The 27,876-nt window shown below is 37.5% G+C and overlaps 1 protein-coding gene across 3 annotated transcripts; it reads left to right on the top strand.

Moving 5' to 3' along the window:
• Positions 1-432: 432 nt before the first annotated feature.
• On the top strand, positions 433-27,876 carry LOC144667103 (unconventional myosin-If-like). 3 transcript variants are annotated; one of them, XM_078528482.1, is made up of 33 exons: positions 433-449; positions 1,247-1,381; positions 1,495-1,618; positions 2,186-2,428; positions 2,793-2,881; positions 2,975-3,065; positions 3,384-3,473; positions 4,873-4,950; positions 5,180-5,264; positions 7,997-8,106; positions 8,706-8,838; positions 10,106-10,169; positions 10,513-10,579; positions 10,912-10,977; positions 12,775-12,855; positions 12,950-13,036; positions 13,391-13,474; positions 13,938-14,024; positions 14,350-14,442; positions 15,311-15,396; positions 17,267-17,357; positions 17,824-17,930; positions 18,385-18,483; positions 19,293-19,437; positions 20,356-20,467; positions 21,586-21,672; positions 22,179-22,286; positions 22,902-22,957; positions 23,899-23,952; positions 24,457-24,542; positions 25,034-25,180; positions 25,270-25,385; positions 26,521-27,876. In XM_078528482.1, the coding sequence occupies exons 3-33, from the start codon at positions 1,511-1,513 to the stop codon at positions 27,687-27,689; spliced, it is 4,119 nt and encodes a 1,372-aa protein (XP_078384608.1). In that variant the 5' UTR covers positions 433-449; positions 1,247-1,381; positions 1,495-1,510; the 3' UTR covers positions 27,690-27,876. The 3 variants fall into 3 exon arrangements, with proteins under 3 accessions (XP_078384608.1, XP_078384609.1, XP_078384607.1); XM_078528483.1 differs by lacking the exon at positions 433-449 and having other exon boundaries at positions 1,207-1,381; positions 1,498-1,618; XM_078528481.1 differs by lacking the exon at positions 433-449 and having other exon boundaries at positions 1,207-1,381.

Here is a 27,876-nt window from a genome sequence, read left to right as displayed (position 1 = left end):
TTTTTTTTACACTATATTATTTTATTCATTTTCCATTTACTATCCGCATCTTTTCTTTCCTCGTTTTACAGGATAAATGGGTACCGGCGAATTTGGAAAATGCTAAGGGGTGACCAGCGGTATAAATTGGCATCCCGTCAGAGAGGAGGGGGTGGGAGTAGAAATCCCCTTATTAGTTCCCAGTCATTGGCGTACAAGCCCCGTGAAGACTTACACCGTCAACACCTCCCAAAATTTTCAGTTTTAACTTAGTTGACCTACTCTTACTATTTTAAATGTGTTTTCACCTGGCCTGTCCAACTTTGACCTTCTTAGAAACGCCGCAGCAAAGTTGTTGAAAAACAAACAAACAAACCTGACGTAAGCCAATTTGAGTCACCAACTCGTCATTAAATGTTTAATGGTGATTAGAATACTGTTGAACAGGAGAATTTTTTGAGCCACGCTTGGTAAGTACAATTTGTTTTCTATTTCCAAGTAGATGGTAATACTTATTATTTAATTCTCTAGTTAAATAACCCATATTAACTATGCAGGTTTAAAATAAGCTTTGTACATTTTCAGATTCAAACTAGGATTCCGCTTGATCCGAAGTTCAGTGCAACTTTTGTTTCAACAGCGCTAGCTTACAAAAATCGTTCACGACACGAATCTCAAATAAGAAGATTTCTCTGGTAAAAATTCGCTTATGGTCTGGTTTATTCAAGTTAGATCAAACGATAGGGGTGACAAAAATTTCGCAATGTGCGAGCGAAAACTCTTGTCGATTCTCAAGAAAATTCGAATTATTTCAAATTCTGCGAGGGAAGCTGAGAGTGCATGGCAGTTTTAGGCCATACGAAAGTGTGTGTTTGAACTCTCGGTTTCTTTTGTTCTTGTTGTGCTTGGGCTTTATATTTGTGGGTGGTTGAAAATTGTGCGCGCGCTGCCTGGCTCACTGGTTGCTCACTGGTCGGTGGATGCGGGATAGAGCCACAGCGATATCGTACAAAAGCAATATAACACGCTTTGCTATGGCTTTTATGTTTAGAAAACCTCTTGGGATGTTTTAAGAACACTCGAAAAGTTTCTAAATCTATCGCCCTCGGCTCGTTACTTACAATGTTCCCTCGTGGTTTCCTAGGATACTACGTAGTTCCGTTTGAACCAATAAAAATTCAGATGACGCAACAATAAAATAGAAGATTTCAAATCCGCGCGCGCCAACTTTTTTTACAGTAACGTTAACAGTAGGTTTATTTCGCAGCTATCTTTCTTCAGGATCACAAAGATCTCCTTAAAATGCTATGAATAGGAGAGGAAGCTAAAGCTAACTAGAAAGCCATGCAAATAAAGGATTTCGAGTTGGATAACTCCAGGAGCCCATAACATCCAACTGAAGGTAATGATAATATTTATATTTAAAACGAAGAGAGCAAACTTTTTCTCAGCGTCGTTTTTGTTACCGTTTCTAAGTTAATCACACTGAACATAATTCTTTTCCGTCTGTTTTAGTAGTTGTTGAGTCAAAATGGGCTCAAATCGAGGAGGAGTCGATGATATGGTTGAGCTGCCTTCAATTTCAGAAAAAGATATTGCAGAAAACCTTCGCGTTCGCCTTAAAACTGAAACAATCTATGTAAGTTATTTATATCACATATAATTGTTATTTCCCTTGCCTTATGGCACAAAGGCCATTTATCGCCTTGTATATAACAATAAAGGGATCAGAGTGCAAATGAAAGTGATCTTTGCAACTTTGCACAGTTCGAGCTTTTGATATACATATTTTTCATAGATTCCGTATTTTAACTTTCAAAAAAGCTCTTTGCGAAGAAGACTGAAGGATATATTGTCTTTCAAAAACTGCAAAATTGCTGGTATGTGGCAAAAAGCACTTATGAGCCAATACATTCTTTTGCAAAATTAGTTTTTAAAAGCTCTTAAACTCGCGTCACACACACAAAAAAATATTTAATTCAACAGGCTCAAATTTCTTGTAACAGTAAATCATGCTATGTCTTTTTAAATCCAGGCTTGAAATTTTTGTAGCTCTATCATAAACTAGAGCTCTTATGGTAATGAGACAAGTAAAGAAAACATTCGCCTACTGCATGTAACAATTTGCTGCAAACAAAGTATAGTTGGAATACAAAGCGCAAACTTATCAAGTTATTTAAGTATTGTTCCTTTCTTTTTTCTGCAGACTTACATAGGCCGAGTGTTAATTGCAGTAAATCCTTTTAAAGTGATCCATATCTACGGTTCTGATGCCGTGGATTTCTACCGAGGTGTTGAGAATGAAACAGATGACATTGATGTCCCCGAACATGACGACCGTGCAACCCGCTGTACAACAGCACCGATGCCCGCAGACATCTTAGAGAACAGAAGAAGAAGCCAGCAAATAGAAGCTCCTAGTGGACATGGGTTTTTCAAGAACATTAAGGTGAAGAATAATCTTTTAATTGATAAATGGTTATATTTATCATCTCATTTTAAACGAAATACTGTAAAATTCCGATTATTCCTACCCACCCCGCTTATAGGCCCCTCTGGTTATAGACTTATTTTTCTGGTTAGCAAACAGATGTCGAATATCATACTATAAATTGAATAGAAGGAGATATCGAACTTCAATAAGAAATTGACAACGATTGGCCCGTTTAGAATCCGAATGTTTGACATGCTCCGCATTTGTTTATTATTGTCCCCCTCCCCAGTAATCCAAAATGGTTTCTGCATACAAGTTGTGCGACTGATTCGCGAGCCGTGATTGGCTTATATTGTTGTGACGTCATTTCCATCTTTAGGGTCCCAGGCCTCCTCATCTGTATGCCTTAACAAACACCATGTACCAAAACATGATGTTGGAACATGAGAATCAGTGTGTCATTATCAGGTACTACTGAAATTATTGTTTTTAGGAAACATTTGAAATATTGGAGGTTTTCCACTGATAAAAGTCAATTTAACTGATTTGTTGTGTTTTCAGTGGGGAGAGCGGAGCAGGCAAAACAGTCTCCGCCAAACACATTATGAACTTTATAGCCAAAGCTTCAGGAAAAGGATCAGAAAAAGTGGAGGTATGAAAAATAAACTGCTCTCTTGGAGCAATGAAAAGTATTTGCAACAGGTTGCCTTTTTTTCTTATTTTCGCGATTGTAAACAAAAAAAGTCGCGAAAAATCAAAAAATATAACGCAAACGAACATGCAAACCTGTTGTGTGTGAAGGTTTTTTCATGCTACTGCAAAACTGGATGTTTAAGTTTAACAAAGGGCTAAATTGGGGTTTGGAACGTTTTGCATCGAAACAGTACAAAATATTGCTTATTGCTACTTTGGTAAAATAAATTTAAACTAATCTCATAGTATTCAAAGTCTTTGTTTGATTTTTTTTTAGCATATCAAGGACATCATTATTCAGTCTAATCCTTTATTAGAAGCCTTTGGTAACGCAAAGACTATGAGGAACAACAACTCAAGCCGATTTGTAAGTTTTACAAGAATAAATGTAGTGAACAATAGGAGTCTATTGTTAAAAATAATGACCGCTAACCAGCCAAGTGCCAGGCCCGTACTGTAGAATATTGGCCTGAGGTCGAGATGGTAGTTAAATATAAGGCACAAAGTTAGTTTAGTTTCAAGATCAGTTCCACCTTTTTATCTCTTATAAGCTTATCCGGCAGAGTTAGACGAGTATGGTCTATTACCATGGCAACGGTCCCTACTTGAAAATCCCGATCGAGTAACGGCTAATCAGGGAACTCAGTTTACCCTGAAGAATTGCTTTCAATAAAAACAAAACGATTTATTCTATAGACACGAGTATTTTACTGAAAAATAGATCACTGGTAAATTTCATACAAAACCAAGCCCGGGACCACAGTTGCGTATTTTCCATATCCTCACTAACGAGGATATCTTCAAGGTAGCTTATTTCCTAGCGTAAAAAACAATGTTTTGTTTACTCGCTTTGTTCATTCATAAAATATTATTTTTACCAAGTGTAATGCCCTCAATAATTATTATATATAAGATTTAAATCTTTTACAGTTAGGGCTTTCCACAAGTTGCTCGAGATTTCCCAAAAAGTTGCCCGTAATTTCTCAAAAAGTTGCTCCAAAAATCAAAAAAAGTTGCTTCTGATAATAAAAGTTGCTCAAAAGTTGCTCCAAAAATCCAAAAAAAGTTGCTTCTGATAATAAAAGTTGCTCTAAAGTTGCTCCAAAAAATTCAAAACGCTGCTGCTAATCAAGAGGGTTTCTCTAAATATATGCAAATTTCCCTTTGAGGGTTAGATGTCTAAGCAGTTTTCTGCAATTTTACAGCAAAAGAAGTATCTAAATAACGTATAAAGGGAAAATTTGTTAAATAACAAGGATTTCTTTAACTGAGAAAAATCGTAGAGATATCGATGACGTCATGTTTGATGACGAGTTCTGTAATGTTTTAGTGCAGAATGAGCCAAAAGTTGAAACGTCTTCAGATGTTCCTCGAATATCTTCGGCAAACTTCGTAAATTTTCGGAAGCGTTCGTATTGCCTTTAAACAATACTAGGATAATCTTCGGAAATCTTCGGTCTGAAAATTGCTCAAAAGGGGAGAAGTTGCTCGAGAGGAAAAAAGTTGCGGAGAAAAAGGTGTTCGAAACATGGAAAGCCCTAATCACAGTCATTATTGCATTTTCTCTCAAAATAAAAGAAAGTTATATAAAAAAAAAAAAAAACAAAAACAAAAAAAAAAAACAAATGTTTATCACAAGCATTATGCAGAAGAATACAGAGACAATAATGCAGAAACTCTCTACAAATGCTCTTTGGCTACAATATACTTTATTTATATAAGCTGTTTACTTTATATGCACATGACTGTTCCTGTCTCCTCTTCAGGGTAAATTCATGGAAATTCAGTTTAATTTTTCCGGCCACCCAGATGGAGGAAAGATTTCAAATTTTCTCCTTGAAAAGGTCAGTGAAGCAAAGAAACTGCCTGTTATGTAATGGTGTTTCGAAGAAATGTTTTCATTTATCTAACAACAGACAAACTTCTAAACAACTTTCATTCCGCTTGGTGACATTTCTTTCTCGTCATAGTAACTAACTATGTTCTCGCTGACGAAAAAAAAAACACGTACTAATCTGTACAGTTTTCGCTTTAAAGTTTTCAGTTCTAAAAGAGACTCTTTTTTTCTTTCAGTCTCGAGTGGTACATTTGAACGTAAATGAAAGAAATTACCACGTTTTCTATCAGCTGCTTGCTGGGTGTTCCAGAGAGGATCAAAGTAAGTCAACATTTGATGCCAGTAACACTCTTATTTGCTACTGCGCATCCCTACTGCGCTCAATAGTTCACACGTGATTAACGCACGGGCATTAAAAATAGCGGATTTTTCTTTAGGAGTCGGTAAATCGTCGTTTTCTAAAAAATCTCGATGATTTGGTAAGTGCAGAATGCAATATGGAACAATTGAAAGTATGATGTTTTATATATGTTCGTGTTTATTTGCTTTATTTTACTTTCGAAAAAACTGTTCACAGGCTACTTGTATTCTTTCCCAGGTGTTCCTTACGCTAATCTTTGCAAACGTATCACGACACTTTTGTTCGTTTGTAACAAAATACTTTTGTCTTCCTTGAAAATGCGATAACATGAAACTTTTGTTTTTTGTTTGTTTTACGGCGGCATCGATGACATTTGTTTAATTTAATTAAGTTACGGTTTAGACTGCACGAAAGACGATTCTCAAAAACTAAAGAAACAAATCTAATCAAAAAACATATTTTTCGACAGGTTTTTTAAAACGCAGTACAGCTAGGATATTTGTTTCCTGGTTATCAGGTGTTCACGCCGAAAATCCCGGTGCAAGTTTTTGCATACCTAATTACGAAAGCGATGTGAAAGTCTCAAAATCTAATTTAATTAATTTGCGGTTTTTACTTGGCGCCAAGAAGTCTGCAGGAAGCCTACCGCAAACACGCAATACAAGCGATGTTCATGATAGTTCCAGAAAACAACGTAGACTAATCTGCGCATGCGTTTGGTGTAAATTACGTTGAGTAGTACCACAAGGAGAGCAAAGGGTTTTCTGAAACAAATATATACGTTTGAGATCTTCATATGAAAGTAACGTAGATGTGCTTCAGATTTTACCTCGGGGTACGGTCAGGTGCTCCCCACCCCCACCCCCTTCACAAGAAATAATTAATTAATTGATATTAATTAATTAATTGACTATTAAAGTTTACACCATAGCGCTTTAGGGGTTTAGCGGACGACAGCCCCAACAAACCATCACAATAGTGCATTCTGCACTAAAAAGACCTAAAAAAATACAAATTTTCAGAACAGTACACGAGCAGAGCACAAACTATTAATTACAAAGCATAAAATGTCGAAATTGCGACTTTTCCCCCGAAATTGTCGCTAAAAATTGCGGCTTTTTCCCCGAAATTGTCGCTAAAGCATTTCGTGCACCAGATCATGCTCTCACCACGGTCTGGTGAACACGTCACACGCTCACTCAAGCATGAAGCCGAGAAGCACGTAGTGTGAAGATTTCTTTCAAGAAATGTTGGAACCGTCACGAAAGCATGTTAAACACTAAAGCGGCAGAGGTTTTACAAAATAAAACGGAGGTTAGTTCAACCGATGGAAAACAAATCAAAGGAAAGGAACTGACGGATGTAACATGATATTGTTGTTTTTCTCGCAGATCGCTGTGATGCCTAATTAAATTAACGCCACGGATTCTACAGGAATTCAACCGCATTGAAAAGCACACCACGTTAGGCTTTAATACAAAATTTCTAAACACGTCCCTGTTATTTTAATTTTCGATAGCTTGAATTTCAGTTTGATATTGAAACAGCAAACGAGATACTTTTGTTTTTGTCAAAAACATGTAACATTACACTTTTGTTTTTGTCGAAAACGGATGTAACATGATGATATGGTAACGTGATTTATTTTCTGCAAACAAGGCGACATTGATTATAACACAGATATTATCAATTAATTATGAGATGCTAGATCACCTTTTCTAAGAAAACAGCGTTGCCATTTTAAGAATTATTTCACATGAACTGCTATGACGCCTTAGTGTCTAATTCAATTAATTTGTGGTTTTAACTTGGGGCCACGGAGTCTACACGAATCCTTCTGCAGAAGAAAAACGCAATGTTCGTGATGTAGACTGATCTGCGCATGCGTTTAGCACAAAATATTTTTTCCAGAAAGAATTGTACCACAAGGAGAGCATAGTGCTTTCTGAAACAAATATATACCTTGAGTTCTTCAATTATAAGTATCGTAATGTACTCCCCGATTTACCAAGGGCACACGGTCAGGTGCTCTCCATCCCCTCCCCCCTTTACAGAAATAATTAATTAATTGATATTAATTAATTAATTGGTGATTAAAAGTTTACACCATAGTGCTTTAGCGCCTGAGGGGTTTAGCAAACGCCAACCCACCAAACCATCACAATAGTGCATTCTGCACTAAAAACCATTACGGTGACCTATCCTTTTTTCCTATTGTTTTGAATAGTAACTTACTTTCTGTAGAATAAATATGGACCAATTCTCAGTAAACAATAAGAAATAATCGTCGGAAACGTGAATTTAGCAAGCAATCGTGTCTATAATCATGGTGATTTTATAAGGATTTATTGGGTGTAAACAAGGTGTTTTTTCTCCTAAACTAGCATGGGCACCCCCTATAATTTTTATTTCAAAATTTAAGTTCCTATAACATAAACAATCAATAGGCAAAGTTTGAGAAAATCTCAGTGCAAGTTCTATTTCAGTGGAGTTGCCTTAAATAGGGTTAAGCTTGTGTTGGATGCAACTTGCATGTCCAGTGCAGGCTGTTTCAAACATTCTTCACTGCAAAAATACTTCAGCCTTCTGCAGTACAGCAGTACATAAATTTTAAAATCAGCAGTAAACACTCCAGACCCTGGCTTATGGTCTATGCTCCATTCTTTATAATGATTCCTTCTTTTGCTTCTAGATAATTTTGGTTTAGAGTTTCCCAGACCTGAATTCTATTACTATCTGAACCAAACTGGTGTTTACACGGTGGAGGGCACAGATGATGCCGCGGATTACAATGATTTAAAGGTATTAATAACGTCCTGAAGCATTTAAAACAAGAAGCTTCAAAGAAGCTTTATACCGAGCGGTTAAAGTTAAGCACAAAAAATAAAACCGAGTTTTATCACCAGCTGTACTCAGGGCTTTTTATTATAAAGACGCAAGTGTTTTATTGGAAAATTTAACACAACACTTTTCAAACTCATTGGAAACTACATCCGGGATCCTTGTGACATATTTTTCTTATCTTCACTAGTGTCACGATATCGATGGCGTCATTGCCCACCTTTTCACGGTTGTTTGTGCCAAACGCAGGGCGATAGATTAGTGATCATGAAGTTCACTGGAACCAAAATAAAATCGCTTGCTAGGGAAGAGGAAAATGCCCACACGAATTACAAACCTTTTATATGACTTAAAACTTTTCAAGGAGTTTCTTGTAAGTGAAGATGAAAAAAAATTCAAAGAAATTATAGCCGCTGAGTTGAAATAGTCCAAATAAAGTTTGTGTTTCGGGATTTTTTTGCGGAACGGGATGAAAACGACATTAAATATGCATACGGGCTATCTTTTGATTGAAAGATGGACGTACACGCAACTATCATCTGATTGCAATTTTCTCACAGCAAGCTATGACTGTGGTTGGGTTTGACTCCGTTACCCAGATGACGATTCTTAAGCTGGTTTCGGCCATTTTGCATCTTGGAAACGTGCAATTTAACGAGGAGAGTAATGTGGCCGTGCCGGCCAGTGATAACTGTAAGTAGCAATAACACTAGTTATTTCTATCGACAATCCTAAGATTCCTAAAAACGAGGGGACATGTCACAGAAATATGTAGCAGAAACATGTCACAACCTGTCTCGCAAACAAGAAATTGTGACTGATGTGTTGCAGCGACACATCCCCATTTGTAATACATAAGATATATAGGCCGCTCAGGCTCTCATCAGTTCTGCCTAGGATTATTTCTGGCGATCCGGTCAGGGCGCAAGTTAAAACCTAAAGTACTTAGTCCGGTCGAACCAATGATTTGTACATATCGGTACGCATTTATACCCTTAGAAGAACTGACATACGGTGAGAACCAAATAAAAAAGAATGCTGGACTTTCATCAAGCCCAGTGTTCCATGTTTCCCGCGCTCCACCGATGGAATGCAGCGGTCCTGGAGACAAGGCATTTGATCAAGACCAGACCGGGGCTTCACCGCGGTCAAACGTCTCAGGCAGCTTTTCTTTCCATTTCGGCGTTTTTTGTTCGTATTGAAGTGTTAGTACGAGCAAGGATAGATAAAAATACTTGCCGAGTGAAAGCATAATCCTATAACCTCAGGTAAACGAGTGTTTTTACTTTTTAAATGTTTCGCATCCGAACCAAAGGTGCTCTGACAAATGGCGCCGACAAGTAGCTACAAGTCCGCATATCGCTATTTTCAAACACGTAGAACTTTTTTAGTAAAGCTCCAAAAAACTTAGTAAACCCTTAGGATACCGGTTATGTATCGAACTTTGAACTGTGAAAATTAAAACCTTATCTTTGCAGTACTGTTCTTATTTTTTGCATATTTCTGTCGTTTGACCGCGGTGGAGACCGGGGCAGACCACAATGCGTTGACGTATCATCTGATCATTGTATGAGTGTGGAAAATGAAATAATTATAAAAACCTTGATCATTCCATCTCCCACAACACTACAGGTTGTCAGTATTCTTAAGTAACTAAATAATATAGGGCTACAACATGCATGCTCAAGATCAGATTGAATATGCTCACGCCCTGTTTTCATCTTGGCTCTGGCTCTGTTTTTTTTTTTTTTTTCATACAATACAAGCACTTCTACAATACTTTGCTCTACAAAAACTTTTACTTACAATACTTTCACTAGTTGCAATTATTTTGATACTTAACGCTCTGTTACTCGGATGGTAGAGCAGTACAAATTGTTCCGTTTTGTCATACTATGTTGGCCTGAAGGAGAGGTCCCTTTGATGTCCATAACATTTTCTGTTTATTTCAACAATTTAGTGTTGACTGTACCAGCGAGGCTGTTAAGTGTCGATAAGGATCTACTCAAGGAGAAATTAGTAAGGTACGTTAAGCAACTGAAGGCTACCTGGCAGTATTTTAAACTATTACGAGTCTCCTTATCAATAACTGACAACTTTGTCATAATTTTCGAAAATGAACAAAATAATGACATCTTTATCACGAGGAAGTCGAACAAAACATATCTTTGCTTAAAACAGCATAAAGTATGCAATAAAAATGACATGAGAAAATTGCAGACATCAGAGAAAGCTTTCTCAAAGCCGAACATTTCTTAGTGATTAAATTTGGTGACAGTTTTGGTAGCTTGATATCATTGTTGTTCGGCTTTTCCTGATTTCAGTATCGATTGATTGATTGATTGATTATTTAATATTGTGTTTTAGCTCTATAATGGAAGCTCGCTGGGGAGGCAAAGTTGAAATTACCAAGAAAACAAACAACGCTGACCAGGTAACTTTTTTAAATATTGTTAAAACTGTTTTCAATTGTGTTTGTCTCTGTGTATTTCCCCAGAAAGTTTAAAATCAAACTGGGTGTGACCCAAGTATTTTTTGACCCCTGCACACTACCCTGCCAGTGCTATGTAGACCTCCCATAGCGACTTTGATGACAATAACGACATTCTTAATGAATGTTTTCATCTACAAAGATAAATAAAGATTTTATCCGCCCAGATCAATCTAAATCATCAACGCAGTATGAATCGAAAGTAATAATCATAGCTTACCTATTCTAAAACATTGTAGCTGTAATTAGTCTTACTTTCTCATTTTCGTTTCCAGGCTTTGTCTGCTCGCGACGCTTTAGCAAAAGCTCTGTATTCTCAAGTCTTTGATTATCTTGTTAAGGTAAGAGGTTTTGTGCGCGGGCCTTAATTAATGCTGTTTAGGTTACTCTGCATGTTTCTTGGTAGTCTTTTTTTGTTTTCCTATCGGTTCATAGCCGTGATTATTTTGACGTGTCATCAGTTTGTATGCAAACGAATGTGCATAAAAAATACTCATAATAGCAATGTTACCTAGTCCTTTATAGTTTGGTAAGTTTTGAAGTCATGCGTTTATCAATGGCCGTTTTTTCGACGTTTTTGCTTGTTTACAAGCTAAAAACGTAGAATAGGGGTTATGTGGACACAATTTGGAACCACATATTTGTAAACTCTCAAGGGACTTCTTTAATTTCTCAAGGGACTGTTTTAATTTCTCAAGGGATTACTTTCCGCTGTGGGTGATCACTTGCGATCTTATGGAAAAAACGTGACTTGTCACATTTACAAACGTTATATAACAATTTTAAAAGTGACATGTCAGCTTTCTTATCTCAACGCACGTGTGTCCGAAAGGCGATCTATAAAAAGCGTCGCACAAACAATGGATTGCGTAACTAAAACACGAATTAATAATCACTAGCACTTACATCGTTTAAAAATTACAAACGTCAAAAATAAACCATACCAAAAAACTCGCTCTTTTCAAAGATATTATTGAAGTTAAAACAAATGCAAGAGATGGGGGCTTCTTTTAGCTTAGGAGCGGTTAAAACTTAGGCCAAATTTGGTCGCTACATCAGCCTAGGAGACCTCGCGTTGACAGAAATGTTGCATGAATCGGCTTTACAACATGGATCGTATCTACGCAGTTTGAGTGGAATTTCAGTCAAAGACAGCAAAATTCTTTCGTATTTTATCTTCAAATATAATTCGAAAGCATTCACTGTATATATGGCTTTTGTTTAATCCTAAGTCTTGATATCCGACCCTCGCAGAGCCTAGACAAAACGCAGCTTGAGTGTAACGATTTGTTTACGCCGCAATTATATGCGCAATGTTTTCTCCGACAGTAGTCGGAAATATCCGTATTTTTTTCGTGCTTTTTCGTGGAGCAATCGTAACGATACGGCCTTGAACACATTGAACAGCGGTCTACCTATAACAATTCAAATATCGCGTCGCAAAAACAAAGCGTCGAACGCATATTTTGCTGTTTCATTTGCTAATTTCGCTGCCGTAATCGACTGCCTCGAAAGGTCCTTGCAATTTTAAAGTATAGAATTGTCAGATCTCGGTGAAATTTGCACTGTTTATTTGTGTAATGTTAAGGAATATGTGTATAAATACCCGGCGCGGACGAGCCATTTTTGACAAAATTATATGGCTGCATTTCCTCCGCGAAGATAGGAAATTGTTAAACTAAACTACAAAGAAACTGTAATGATAAGTTCGAAGAACAATGCACAGGATAAACCTTCGACTCATACTTCATGCAAAAACGTCGATATCTCGAAGAGACTTTGATTATACTAGAGACGTGTTACCCGTCTGGACGAGCTTCGGCAAAAATTTTGTTGTTCGTCTGGTTATGTCTCCAGTATAAAGACGGGCAGAAGACGAGTAACCCGTCTAGACGAGCTACTTTTCGAAATGCGTCTTGAAAGACGGATAACGAAAGGAAGCTCGTCTTTACTGGTAACGCGTCTTGTGCCCGTCTTTATACTACAGACGCATAACCAGACGAACAACAAAATTTTTGCCGAAGCTCGTCCAGGGGTAACACGTCTCTAGTATAAAAATTGGGTTGAATATGTGATAGACATACCAACCTCTAGGAGCTGGTTAACTATTCATGTTATTCATTACCGTGTTCTTTCAGGGTATAAATGAAGCTATGCAGAAGGAAAAGGAAGAAATGTCTATCGGAGTTCTCGACATCTATGGCTTTGAGATTTTTGAGGTAGGAATGCACAGTGCAAATCAGACTAAAATGCGAAAACAAAAATAAAAACAAATTATCGAAAGCTGAACATTTTTTTCTTTTTTACAATCAGCACAATCAGTTTGAACAGTTTGCCATCAACTTTGTCAACGAAAAGCTGCAGCAAATCTTCATTGAGCTCACACTCAAAATGGAGCAGGTAGGTTTAGTTTATAGAACAAAATGATTAGTTTTTTAAACTGGTTAGTAATCAGAGCTCGATAACCACTGTGCACAGTGAATTTGGAGCAAAAAGTTTATCCCTACATAAATGCATCTAAAATATAAGAAATCTTCAGTGTTAGTTTGAGGTTCTTCTTTTAACTTCTTTATTAAATAGGCCAATTTCGATACATTAGAGTTCTAACTTAACTCCGACGCTTGGGGGTATAAATTTAAAGATATCACATCGAGTGATGAATAAATAATTTCTTTTGTTTAATACCCCTCAGTCTTGCAGACAAATTACAATTGTAATATTTGATATAACATCAATGTGTTTATTTCATTTCAGGAGGAGTATGTACAAGAGGGGATCACGTGGCAGGAAGTCAAGTTTTTTAATAATAAAACTGTCTGCGAGCTTATCGAGAGTAAGGTACTGAACACCATGAATGTGATCATCGTCTTCTCTTGAAAGAACATTGATGCTACTGAAAATGCAATATCACTACTTGCAGTTACTTTAGCAATTTTTTGTGATTTTTTGCATTATGGCTGCTGAGAAATACGAATTTCGTCGAAACTTGTGAACTTATACCGTCTATAAAGCTGTGTGCTTTACTTAGTGTAACAGGAAGACTATTCGTAAAAAACCGCTCCATGTAGCCAAAGCTACGTGAAAATGGAAGAGCACCCTCGTGCCTCGCAGTTCCTTAGTGAATAGCTAAAAATTTCACTGGTCAGTGAACACTGGTCAGCCGAGTCTTATAAAGAGGTCGTCAGAAATTACTACAAACAGTAAATTATATTCGGCTGTAGGACAACAGACTATCGCACGTCATAAGCATAACAAAGGTAATTTTCAGGACCAATTTTCACTGATAGATATTATTTTCCAGCGTCCTCCCGGCATCATGAGCACTCTTGATGACGTCTGTAGCACCATGCACGCGGTCTCTGAAGGCTCAGAGAAAACACTCATGGAGGTAATGCAGTTCTGTGTACAAGCCTTCCTTTCTAGTAATGATTACGGGTATTTTAGTGCTCACGAGGTCAATTGTCTGCAAATTTGCAAAACTGTATAGAATTTATTTAAACTCTATTTTGGGTGGGTATTTTTGGTCCCTCTGGGACTGGGAACAGGGAGGCGAAATTCGGAGGTCTGCACGGTACGTTTAAGTCGGTTTACTACATGGAAATAAATTGTGTGTGCCATATGTAAACCTATCCGATTCCGAAAACTAAAAATAATATGTATGGTAATAAGCCATAGCTTAACATAATGTCGGTGTGTGTGTTTTTTTTTTACAGAAACTCCGAGCAGTGGTGGCTTCAAATACAGATTTTTCTCGTTACTTCAGAGCGCAATCGAACTACTTCACTATTACCCACTATGCTGGAAATGTGAGTTACAATGCAAAAAAAATCCCCGTTTTTTGAGTTTTTAAGGTTTTAAAAACTATATACAAAATAAAAAGGAAAGTGAAAAGTCGATCCAAATTCTTTGACCGCTTACTGATGTAGATTATTTTATTGCACCTTTTACAACTCATATTTATTTGTTTCATTTAATGGGTTTGTCAGTGAGAAAAATTAACAAAGCAAAACGACCTTGGCCCTTTCACGTCGTTGTTCTCCAATATTTGTTACTTTTTTATGGAATTCTAAAATTAATTTGAGAAGAAAAATTAGCGATAAGAAAATAGAACGACGTTTCGATGACGCCATGTCATCATTATCAAGTTAAAATTATAATACAGAGTTCAGGCTTATATAGTGATCTATATGTTTCACGAAACATTTTGTTATTCGAAATCTAAAATTAATCCCTCATAAAAATAGGGGAAAAATCCCATGATCGACAAACACAAAACTACTTAAGTAAGGCAGACGGCAGAAGTCGAAGTTTTTTAAACGTCATGCTAAGACATATAGTAGAACATATAGCATGTACTGAAATGTAAAAACACCGCCCTGCTAAACCTTTTGCTCAGTGCCATTACAGAGATGCATTTATCGTGGAAGTTGCTATAGACTCGCTTCTATATGATTTATGACGTTTTTGGAGACAAAGGCTCAATATTATTAAAGCCGGCAAGGTGTGTTTTGCATTAGCCTTTTATAAGAATAAGAAGAAATGAATACCGTTTTTATCTAAAACAGGTTGGTTTATTAAAACCAGAAACTCGCTATACAAAAAATGACAATATTCAGGGTTTAGTTAAGTATTTATCAGTTTTTGAGAAAATAACCTATTTTTTTTACTTTCTAGGTGGATTACGAGGCCAAAGGATTTTGTGAGAAAAACAAAGATGTCCTTTCGAATGATATGATCGCATTGATGCAGTCCAGTGAAGAGTAAGGAAATTGAAACACATGAAAATTAATTTTTTTTAACATCCCCTTCTCCCTTTTTTCGACTTTTTTTGCTTGTTTACAAGCGAAAGTAGGAGAATAGCAGTTATGTGGGGCAAAATTTGGAACCACATTGTTGTTAACTCTCAAGGGACTTTTTTAATTTCTCAAGGGACTGTTTTAATTTCTCAAGGGATTTCTTTCCGCTGTGGGTGATGAAAGGCCGGGTCTCTTATTAGTATGGCGTCAACACTTGCGATCTCGTGTTAAAGACGTGACTTGAAACATATTCCGCTGTGGGTGATGAAAGGGTCTCTCATTAGTATTACGTCAACACTTGCGATCTCGTGTTAAAAACGTGACTTGTCAGATGTATAAACGTGAGTGGTTCAGCCCATGAAGGCAACGTTTAAGTCTTTCACAGTCTGAAACGTTGTACTGGTACAAGCGTCTCACACACTGAAGGGGCGCTAATATTTAATTAACCTAAAATGATTAAGAACGGAATAGTTAACCAAAGGGAACTCATTTCGTGACAATTGATTATTTCTGCTGAGTTGCACAATTTAGAATTGCAACATCATTAAATGTGTTAAAAGATATTTACAAGTGTTTTTGTAGCCTGTTGTGAAATTACTTCCGGTGAAGCAGTAAACGCTAAACGGTTTTGCTTCTGTTCAGAAAATAATGCATCGCCATTAGAAAAATAAACACCAACTGTTTTACTGGAAATGTAGTCATTAGAAATGGCATGTGTAGCCGTAAGGTAAAGAATAACGCGAGGAGAAGCGGCTCTTGGTAATATCCAAACGAAAATTTACTTCTCAATGTGGGGTTAAGATTGCGTGACGAGACAAAAGGTAACTCTGTCGTGCGTAACCTTTATCGAGAACCCTGCATAAAGCCAAGTAGAAATCTTTCTAACTCGAAAGGAAACAATTATTTCGATTAAAGGCAAACGTCAAAGTTTACCATTTTTAACCAAGCCAAAGTATATGAGTCGCAAAGCACCCAGCCGTCGCGACTGACAAATACAGCATTTCCTCCGCGAAAATAAAAAAAATGCTTGAGCTGAAAGACGTTTGAATTCTTCCATGATATGTTCGAACAACAATGCCCAGGATAAACCTTCTACTCATACTAACTTAATGCAAAAAAAGTCGATATCTCGAAGAGCTCTTTGATTATGTTGTAAAATTGGTAAAATGCACTTATGAGCCATTTCGAAGTGTTTTTTCAGCATTGTACAGGAGTGGAGAGGGGTGGATTTTGTGAATAATGAGTGTTTTAACAATGATAACGATGAAGGAACTCGAAAAAGTAGCAACGGTGAACGTTGAAGTTATTTTCTTTGTTGGGTCTTGCTTGGTTTTTGTTCAGGTTTTTGGCAATGGCTCCAGTCCCACTGTAGTCTGTTCCTACATCAAGTTGCTTGCAAATTCCCATACTAAAATGAAGGTTTGTCAGTCATATCCCGGCAATTTTCTGTCGCTGGCTTAACTAAGACATGCCAAACAAAGTAATTTTAGTCTAATCCCCAGACGCACCAGTGGGTGGGGTGGATGCCATCCCCTAGAGGTTTTTTTCGTAATTTTGATAAGGGGATTTACTCTATAGCTCTAAAACTTTCAGTACATGAGGGTATGGTCAAAAATCGCAATTTTTGAAATTATTCTTTAATATTTTCCATTTGTTTTGACTTGTATTTACATCCATTTGAATTTAAATCCAAAATGGTGGTTCCAAGATAGCGGGCCTTATGACGTCACATGACGTTATATGCCGCCACAGCCGTAAAAAAATTATGACATCTTGAAGAGCAAGCTTAGGGCTTTCTACTCAAAGCAAAATATTTTCACTATCTTTGTTCCAGTGCGTTTGTCCGAGATCTGTTTCCTGTGGTTGTAAACAATGAAAGCGGTGGGCGGCGTGCTAAATCGAATACTGCTGGAGCTAAAATAAAGGTACTGTGCTGGGATTAAAATAAATTATAAAGGTTGCTAGTGGTTAAGATTATAAACTAAGGGATTATTTCTCAATTTAAACTAGAGATATGTATTTTAAACTTTCTTTTCGCAAGTGAAATTTAGCTCACATGAGTAAAATAAGGTAAAAGTCTTGATCCTGATTCTTTCTCCACGAATCTTTGTGCCACATATAAATCAGATCACGATTTTTTGTAATCAGTGACGTGCAACTGGATTACTTCTACCATCTACCTACAACAGACTAACATGAAATCTCGTTAGCATAATATCAAAATAACATTCTCAAAATTAACGTGCAATTTCTTTTCAAGACCTAAAGCTAGCTAGAGAATTTGTTGCGGTAACCACTAAAAGTTTGTGGTTAGTATAATACAGTTATTAAACAAAAACCAGTATAACAACAACAAAAACAACAATTTTTTGAGTGTGTATTTTCTCTCAGTCTCAAGCAGCAGCACTGATCAGTAAGATTATGACGTGCACTCCACATTATGTTCGCTGTATCAAACCCAGTGAATCAAAGAAGCCACTTGACTGGGATGACCAGAGGTAGGTTCTAAAATTCGGACTTTTGATTTGCCAATTGCAAGTGAATATTTGTTAATGTACGAGTTTTTAATGTATCGAGGTCAAAGCATTAAATTCAACTTGGTATTTCATACCAGGTGCCCTTCCTCGTCCCGGTGCCACGCGTTTTCGTTGATCACGTGACTATTTGAAACGGAGGCACTGGCAACGAGAATGGTGTAAAGTTAAAAAAAAGTTTGGGCAGGCTGGGTTCAAAATGATATATCTTGTTAAATAAGTGAAGATAACGAGCAAACACAAGATAGTCAAAATGGTTTGATGTCAAACTCGTCCCAGAGTCTACTCCGCTTTCAAAGTGGCGGCGCGACGAGCCGCCATTTAAAAAACCCAAAGACCCTGGGGACGAGGTTGGTTTAATGCTTCCTTTTAATTTAGACTTTATGACTTAAGGCGTATTTTTTCCTGTTCTCTTCAGAGTGGTTCATCAGATTAATTATCTCGGGTTAAAGGAGAACATTCGTGTCAGACGAGCAGGGTTTGCCTTTCGTCGCCAGTTCCAACAGATCATTCATAGGTAAATTTTAATTTCCCTTCAAGCCCCATGATCAAAGTGATATTTCTCCATATATTTTTTATTATTTCTTTTATATAATGAGAATTTAACAGCCACCTTCATAAATAATAACCAGTTCACCATTATTTCTGGATGTACGAACTTAATTCTTGTATCAGTGTAGAATTACCCTTATATATCTTCTATGGCTAGAGAACGTAAGTCTTGACGAGATGATAACGAGTTTAAGCCATTCTTTCAACGTCAATTAGCCTTGTCTTACAAAAGGTAAAAAGGGTAAAGTCGGCGTCCAGCCTAGGCGCCCATACAGGCCGGAGCTTATCCCGGTTTCTGTAGTATTAAACGACTTTGATTATTTCTACTCCTCCCTGGATGGGATGCTAGTCCATCGCAGGGTTACCCCCCAGCATTAGTTCGCCGGTATCCATTTATACACTTGGGTGGAGAGAGGCACTGTGAGAGTAAAGTGTCTTGCCCAAGAACACAACAAAATGACAGCAGCCAGGCTAGAACCCGGACCGCTCGATCTAGAGTCCAGCGCGCTCACCATTAGGCCACCGCGCCTTCCAAATACACCAAAACATGGTTTAACCGCACCAATTTCATTCTGGGACATTAAAATATGTTTTGGCACTGTGCTTTCATTTATTTTTACTCGGCAGGTAGTTAAACAACTGATTTTTTAGTAACAGCGTGGTTAAGTCGAATGGAGTTTTATAAGTCATTAATTGTCTCTGACCGTCTTAACTAACCCTCTTTATCTTCCCTAACTTTAGTTTCTTCTGACATTGAATGATATTTTCCTTTAGATACGGGATTATTTCCCCTCAAGTTAACAACAACTGGACTGGCGATCTAGCTGAAGGTTGTCGTGTTATCATGAAGGATGCTGGGATCGATCCCGCAAAATGGCAAATTGGTAAAACAAAGTTGTTTCTCAAGGAACCAAACACTGTAAGTTTCCTCAACTTACGAGTCTCTGAATTCTAGTAAGAAGCAGTACACCGAATGAGTTTTATCTCGTACGTTAAATTCTAGAAGTAAAGGAGAAAGTCCAGAGGAATTTTCGGGAAGGCGAAACAGCAACATTGCAAGAGAGGGTGAAGATTTAATAGTTAATTGTTATACCCCAAAATAAATGCAGTTTTCTATTGGACGAGAGCGCTCCACGTAACGCGCGTCAAAACTGTATAGAACCCTAGAGCGAAAAAAACTCACTAACTCCCTAGCAAGGGCGACAACAGTTTGAACTTGGACTAATCTTGTATGTGATCAGGACGTGCGGCTCGAAACCTCGGTATGAACGCGAAGCAATACGAAGTAGTAGATAAACGCTAAGCTTTTATTCATCGTTCTCTTTTTCGTTCTCGGGAGTCACACGCAAAAAATTCATTCGACGCAAAGAAGAATAAAGCTCAATGCAATTTTAAAAGCTCAAAGTATAACGCAGCGTTCACAAATTTAGTGATGAACAATGAAGACAACAAAGCGTTTAATTTCAGTTGGGAGAGGGAAACAGTGAGTTTTGTTTCCCCGAGACCCTCAATGTTCCTCGGGGCGATGTGCTACATACGGGTTCGTTTCTAAACCGTGTAAGTTACCGATACTAATTACATCCTTTTTTAGAAAAATAGCATCTTAAATCTCAAACTCAGAATATTTTTCCCATGATAAGACTTATATTTTGGAAATAATTTTTGCGTCTAAAAATAGTTATGACACCAATCTTAAGAATACTATATTTGCAATTCTATGATCATGTGAAAATTCTTTAAATTACTAAGAATCGTCTTTAAGATTGTGATCGATAATTATGGGTAAGCAAAGATATCTTAAACTATTATGATTAAAATGATTTCCTATTTCTTTCAGCTTAATCAGCTAGAAGATGTCAAAAATAGTATTCTGGAGAAATATTGTGTCAAGATTCAAGGCGTGTATCGGACCTACAGGTTACGTAAGAAGTTCCTACAAATAAGGAAAGGTTGGTATACGTGTAGAAGTACAGTACTATCATATATTTTGTTGTTGTTTAAAATAAGTTTCAGGTCAAAAATGTTTCAAAATTGTTATGATTTGTAATTTTCTTTTTCTGCTTTAAAGCTTTGAAGAATTTTATTCACTTTATTTTTATTTATTTATTTTTTTCATTGTGGCTTACCTGTAAACTAGCTGGTGCGTTCCCGCAGATTTTGCTAACCATATCTGCGGGACGCATCGAAACCATAGCTAAGTGTAATGACCACATTAAACATTGGATTGTATTGTATTGTATTCCTGTTTTCTCACCATAACCCTTAAAGCTGATTTCCAGTCCGTACTGCGCAGACTCGGGGTTTGTTTTCGTTTTTGTTTTGAATTCGTTGAAACGTTACACTTCGGTGACAGCATACATGAAGTTTTTTAGTCCGCCATTACAGTTCGTTTCGTTCAAGAATTTCCGATGAGCTGAAACGTCGGTTTGAAATAGCGTCAAGGTTCTTCTACTCGTTATTATTTGTTCTGCAAGGATATCTGGCGTTAATAATGAAGAAAAAGGTAAGTTTGTCGCGGAATTTTTAGTTTTGCTTGTAAACATTTCTTCGTGGTGGGCTCACATAAACATTGCAGCCGAGATTGCGCAGTACGGACTGGAATTCATCTTTAAACAACAACAATAAATTGAACCCGAGTTCGAAATCCGTTTGACCATAGATTCATTTTAAACTATTTCATATACATCCTATTCCTGTTTTTAACTGATTGACTAACTATTAATTTATTTGTTAAGTCATTTATCTCGGTTGAGTTAGACAGACCGTAAACAAAAGTGTACATACAAGTGGAAGATTATAAAGGAATAACAGGCGATTTGTAGTTTGTATATGTCCCAACCTAACTGGTGCCAGTCCTTCGAAAAGAGTTTGATAAACAAGTTTAACAAGAGAAATTCCCTTGTAATTTCACTCGAAGGTGTTCATTTTGGTTGCTTTTTCCACACTACACCACACCACACCTCACCCCACCCCACTTCACCTCACCTTACATGACATGACATGAGATCTTACCAGCTCTCGTGGAATAATTGAGCTTTAATTATTTCATAAATGTCACTTTTTATAGGTGTGGTAGTAATTCAGAGGGCTTACCGCCATCATAGAGACCGTCATGCTCTTGACAAGTTGATAGCAATAAAGAAACTGATACAAGGTAACGTATTAAAGATTTCAACAACAGACGTTGAACATGTTGAATGAGTAACTATTGCCGTCGATTTTGACGATTAATGTACCACTTCACCGCACGCTAGTTGCTGCTGAGCTGTTGAAGCCATACAAGGTTTATAAATCGAACATGCAATTTTCATAGACAAAGACCGCTTATCGCGGGGCTCCATAGACCTCCATAGCCTGCGAATACAGCTGCCTCTCTTTCGCTCCCGCTATTGTTTCGCAGGTAGTAGCGGAAGCAAATGAGTGGGTGCTAGCTTTATAATCGCTTTAAAAGAATTTGTCCATTATAAATTTAATTTAACTTGAGATTTATTTGGCGCATATCAAGGTTTTTAAAAAAATCAACACTTAGCGAATCAACACGACGTTTCATCAATCCATTTACTATTTTTTCTGTCCTGTTTGACAGGATTATACAACTAAATTTGTTAAACCATAGAAAGCAAATGTGAATATTTCACGAATTAATCTACTTCATTGTAGGTGTTGACGTGCTTGGTGATAAGAAGAAAAGAAGGGATTCATGGGAAATGGGATTTAAAGGCGATTACATGGACTTCCAGAACAACATATCATTACAAAACGTCATAGGTATGTCATAGATCCAACTTAGGCTCTTGCACTCGTTTGTTTTTGAAGTTCTGCAATTTTGAAAACAAATTTTTAAGTCAATTTAAAACCAGAAGTTATTTTTTCGGATTAACAAGACATATCGTATTTACCGGTACGGCATGCCGGGTGTTAAAACTAAAATGGTAAACAACCGTTAACACAATTTGGTAACCTTGGGGCATACATGAGGGGACGTCTACCAAACAGATGGAAAAATTACAGCTCTATTTAAAAAAATAATGTCTACACCGGAAAATATTTTGGATTTAACAGTTTTTCTCTAAGTACATGTCTATTATAAAAATACTTTCTACAAAACAAATAACAATGTTGAAAGTGTGCATTAGCCCATTATAACCAATTTGAAAACAGAACACAATTAATACTGGTTTTGAATTCGAAATCTTTCGAGACGCAACCAAACCTTATCGTTTTTAAATGATATTTGATCGCCCATCCGTGCGTAAACGGCAGAATGGTTCCAGTAACGAACATTTCAGATTCCTTACGATTCCTGAAGAATACTCTGTAGTGTAAACTTCGTCTTAGTATCGCGATACCTTAAACAATCACTGTATATTTCTTTCACTTTAGCTGACACCAGAGTTGAATTTGCAGCTGAAGTAAAGAAGTACTGCCGGGATGGAAAGGTACATATGCATTTGATAGTTGTATTTCATATCACCTTCTCCTCTTTCCGTTTCCTTTTATTCTCTTGCTACATTCTGACTGTTTTCTGTTAACAGTTAAAAATACACAGCCAATCAATTGTAGTTATTATATAAGCCCGCTAACTAATCTTCATGACAATGCCTAACTTGAAACACAAGCTACTTTTCTCATTGTGCACATATTTTGTATTTTTCCTCATTCTATTTCTTTCAATCGTTTCTACATTAAATTTTTGTGATACTCCAACTTTTATAAACATTGTGTGCTAAAAAACGTGTAATAAATTACTTGTTATGCACATCGTACGCCTTGAATTTCTTCAACCTTTTTGTTGTAATATAGAGGATATTACATGGTTGCGCGGAGATATGAAATTTATCTTCGAGTGTTCAAATCGATATCTCACGAGTGAGCGCAGCGAACGAGTGGGATATGGATTTGAACACGAGAAGATAAACTTCATATCTCCAAGCAACCATGTAATATTCTGTTTATTATATAAACCTACTAATTACGATGTTTTTGACGATTTTCCGAAGATTTCCGACCATTTTCCGAAGATTTTCAAAATGTTGTCCGAAGGTCGTACGAATGTTTCCGAACATTTTCCGAACTTTTCCGAAATTTTACGAAGATATCCGAAGATTGCCGAAGATTGCCGAGGAAGATCCGAGGATGTTTCGACTTAATATCGATTTTCTTTGGCTCATTAAGCATTGAAACAGGATAAACTTGCCAGAAAATGTTCCGAAATCGATATCTTCACATGTGAAAATAACATGTTATTTTCACGTGTGAAGATATGATTTTTTCGTGCGAAAGATTTCCTGGTATTTCACTGATGTTTATATAATAAAATGTTATTTTCAACATCTTCTGCGCGTATGTACTTTAATTTTTTCCTCCTTTCTTTGCACAGGAACAACTTCGCATTCTTGTTTTGACAGGGAGCTGTTTATACGTCATCGGTCAGGTTAGTGAAACACAATGTCGTACCCAGTCCGCTAAAGGAGACCTCTCCGTGGTCCCGTGATCTCTGTGGAATGTTCCCTAAATGTCCTAAATAGGCACCTCGAAAACTGGATTGTGGGTCATTCTTAACGTCTGCTTTGGTGTATTCACATAAGACAGAGGATAAATAGGTTAACATTTCTGGCCTAGGGCGACCTAGGGCGGTTATTCGACGAATTAAATCCGCGTCCGATCCAGTATATATAAGCAGATGTCACATGTTCTTCATTTTCGCTTTAGTCCGATTGTTGTGTTGTTTTTCTGGGCTTTTTTACTTTCATTCTGCCTCACTCCACCCCCGAGTTTAAATTGATATTGACAAGTTGTTATTATAATTTGACAAAAGGCTGGTGGGGAGGAGAGGGAGGGAGGTTTTTAGTCGCATGGCATAGTCGTAACGGTATAAGTCACTGCACAAGCAAAGGCATATTAAATGGCAAACCTTTTACAACTGTTATTTTTATAGTTAAAAAGTAGATATAAACCTGGAGATACAGCATTCACGGTTAAACGAAAACTACCCATGGCCGATATATATTCCGTGACAGTAAGGTGAGTAAAACCGTTTTCGTTAGCATATAATTTAGATAATATAAATTGGAATGTTCTATTACATAAAAACGATTTACGTTCAATGGATCGCGGGACATGATGTTTCAATTCGCCGCGAGAGCCATTGTATAGACCTTTGATAAAAACAATTTGTTGTCAAATTTCATATTTAACGAACGCAGATCTCTCGTGCCCTAAAAAGGACTACGTCAGGGATAGTTCAATTTAAAAGATTAGTTTTGTGCTTTCTCATCTTTCTAATTATCTTGGTTCATCAGTCGTAAACCGTCCCAGTCTCTCCCAAACTTAACTATGACCCTTGTTCCAATTCGCAGGTTTGTTCTTAACTTGATTTTATATTTTAGCCTTTTTTTATTTCTAGATTGAAATCCTTCGATTTTTGTTTAAGATTATTTTTTCATCACAATAAAATGAAAATGGATGGTGACGTAAAGTAACAAACAATTAAAATTGTTTCTGTCCTGTTTCAGCCCCAATGACGACTCTTTCTTTGTGCTACATGCCAAGGAATACGACAACATCTTCGATTGCAAGATGCTACCTGAAGCTCTTAACAGATTGGCAGTTGTGTTTCAACTGGAAACGAACTCTGAGCTACAGCTAAATGTAACCGACAAGTAAGATTCTAATCAATTGTCAATGATGAAAATGCGCATTTTTAGCACTTACAGTTTTACTTGACAAAGTCACTTACATTATGTTGCAGTTTCGATTGTCAGATCAAAGGAGGAGCTATCCGCCATGTTCGTTTCTCAGAGACAGGGACCGCTAAATTAAAAGCCTCTCCATCGAAAAAGACTTTTACTATTGCCGCAGCTATAGGTGAGTTTTATTAACAGCAAACAACAGATTCTGCAGGAGGAGAGTTTTTACATAGGAGGCAGCGTGGCCGAGTGGATAGGACGCCAGACTTGAAATCCCGAGTTCCTGGTTTTAAGTCCCGTTCTGACCACTAGTTTGAGTTGTTTCACTGTAGACCCGTGTTCAACTCCTCGGTCATGCGTGTAAATAGTCAACTGGGTCTGCCTCCTGCCAGGTTGGATTTTTAACCTTGTTTCGTTTAATTTTCAATACATTTGTTTCTAATGTTTGAATGCCGGCCCCATTTGCACTTCTCCTGGATCAGTGACCGAGGGACTATTATTACTTTATAATTAAGTTTATTGCATAACGTCGCACCACTGTAGCCTGTATGTCTCACTTGTAGCTCATCATGCAGTTAATAAGACATTTTCGAATGCTGCAAGTCACCGTGACACAATTTTAAAACCGTTATATCTTTCATAATAACACTGGCCCTGAAGAAGACTAGCAGTACCAGTTGAAATGCTGGCCTACCTAAAGTGTCATTAAAAGCGAGCCTTGCATTTTGATCGGTTTTCGTACACGTTACAGTGACGTCTGGTACAAGCATTTCTACAAAAAGAGATCCGGCGACAAGAAGTACAGGATTTTAGTCTGCGTTGTGTGGTCCCTGCTTTCAAAAGTTTCATATATTTAGTTAATTTGTAAACCAATAGAAAAAAATTCAACAACCAACTTGTTTCATTATGGAAAGTCAAATACCGTATTTATTCATTTAAGTGCCCTGGGCGCTTATTAAATTTTTGGACCTTGAGAGTGGGCGCTTATTCGAGGTGAGCGCTAATTCGAGGCTGGGCGCTTATTAAATTTTCACCATTTTTAGCAATTAGTTCGCTTACTTTACAAGAAAAAAGTAAATAATAAAAGAACGTGAAGATGTCCAAAAGCCGAATTTTTACTGATCCTTAAAAGTTTCTGTAAGCTTGGTCTCCGGGGTAGTCTCTTGGTAGTACTTAGTCAATTTCACACCTCTCATTTTACTTCTCTCGTGCATGTCAATTTTTTAGGGGGTGGGGGTGGGCGCTTATTCGAAGTTGGGCGCTTAATCGACTAAATACGGTAATTTACAAAGAAATTCTGTTTTTATAACCAGAGGAACACTCATCTGAAGACGTCAGAGTTCCCGGATGGAGTAGTGAGAGACGCCGTACAAGCATTGCTCTGTTTGCTGACAAGGTTGCGCGGAGACTGAGCACTACCTATAGCGTAAACGTTCCAGATCCAAGCAGCTTCACGGCTGTGGCTAAGGCGATATTCGGCCCTTCTGGAGGAGGTCTACAATGTATGGGAGTATTTGTGGACCTTCCCGAGGGCTCCCTAACAACCCAAACTAAAGAAGTTTGTATTGAGTTCTGTAAGAACAAAAAGGAAGTTGTGCCACTTAGTGACACGGAAAAGATTATTAGCCATTTGGTCGAACTAAGTCCTCATGGAAATCCCCTGTGCGAGCTAGCAACACTCTGTCTGCCAATTGAAGAAGTACCGAATGGTTTTGAACGATTTCTTCGTTGGACTCCAACGCAATCTGGAGAAAAGGCGTGCTGGAGTGACGTACATAGCAATGAGCACAGCACTGATGAAGATCAAACTGCTGTTGAATTGAAGGATCAGAAGGCAAAGGTTTACACAAAGGAGTTTGGAATATTCTGCATTATATCGAGAAAATCAAATAAGAAACTTGAGCCATTGAGAGAACGTAGCACCAGTGACGCCATCAAAGCATTTGGTTCCGAATTTGGTGGTGATATCAGCACAACCAGTGTCAATCGACACCATGACCTGAACAACACGAGCTCTCATCAGCGTGTGCAAAGAGAAAAGTCCACGAAAGGACCATCACTTATAGAGCGAATAACCAATAAGTTCAAGAGAAGTGATAAACAGGAAAGCACGTCCATTGGTAGAGAAAAGTCCAATATTTCAAAAACCGCGAGTAAAACTTCACCAATCCCACCAGTTAATTCTTCTGCGGCTCCTCCTTTACTTACTGCTTCAACATCAGCCGCTCTTCAAGCTGATTCAGCACCACACACTCCTCCCTCTGATTTACCAGCACCCCCCCCCCCCCCCTTCCCCACCACCACCCACTCCACCCTCCGATTCACCAGCACCTCCACCTCCACCACCTCCCCCTCCAACATCTGCTTCATCTGCTCCAGCTTCGGGGGAAGGCAATTCATTGGCCGCTATGTTGCAAGCGCGCAAGGAAACGATTATTGGTTGAAAATGTTTTTATTTGAAATGGTCATGGTGAGATTTTAACAATGAATACACTGCCTTACGTGAAACGTATTTGCTCAATGAAATAATAACTTCGCGATGTTGTTTTATATGTACTCGTTTTTCCGAGAGAAGCAGACATTAAACCTTTTCGTTTTTTCTGCCGTGCAATTTTACTTATACTGTTAGACCCTAAATAGTAATGCAAATTAACTTCATTTTTAGAGTG

The sequence above is a fragment of the Oculina patagonica genome, chromosome 10 (genome assembly GCF_052425735.1).
Source record: "Oculina patagonica isolate OP01 chromosome 10, crgOcupat, whole genome shotgun sequence".
NCBI classification, from domain to species: Eukaryota; Metazoa; Cnidaria; class Anthozoa; order Scleractinia; family Oculinidae; genus Oculina; species Oculina patagonica.
Note: the sequence above shows the minus strand (reverse complement) of the source record. Positions and strands in the feature narration are given on the sequence as shown.

Excerpts from the sequence above, each read along its gene's own strand:
- LOC144667103 (XM_078528482.1), top strand. The coding sequence starts at position 1,511 with ATGGGCTCAAATCGAGGAGGAGTCGATGATATGGTTGAGCTGCCTTCA. Across the intron at positions 12,856-12,949 it reads ATGGCTTTGAGATTTTTGAG|CACAATCAGTTTGAACAGTT; the intron begins GTAGGAATGCAC and ends TTTTACAATCAG. Across the intron at positions 19,438-20,355 it reads TTCTCAAGGAACCAAACACT|CTTAATCAGCTAGAAGATGT; the intron begins GTAAGTTTCCTC and ends TATTTCTTTCAG.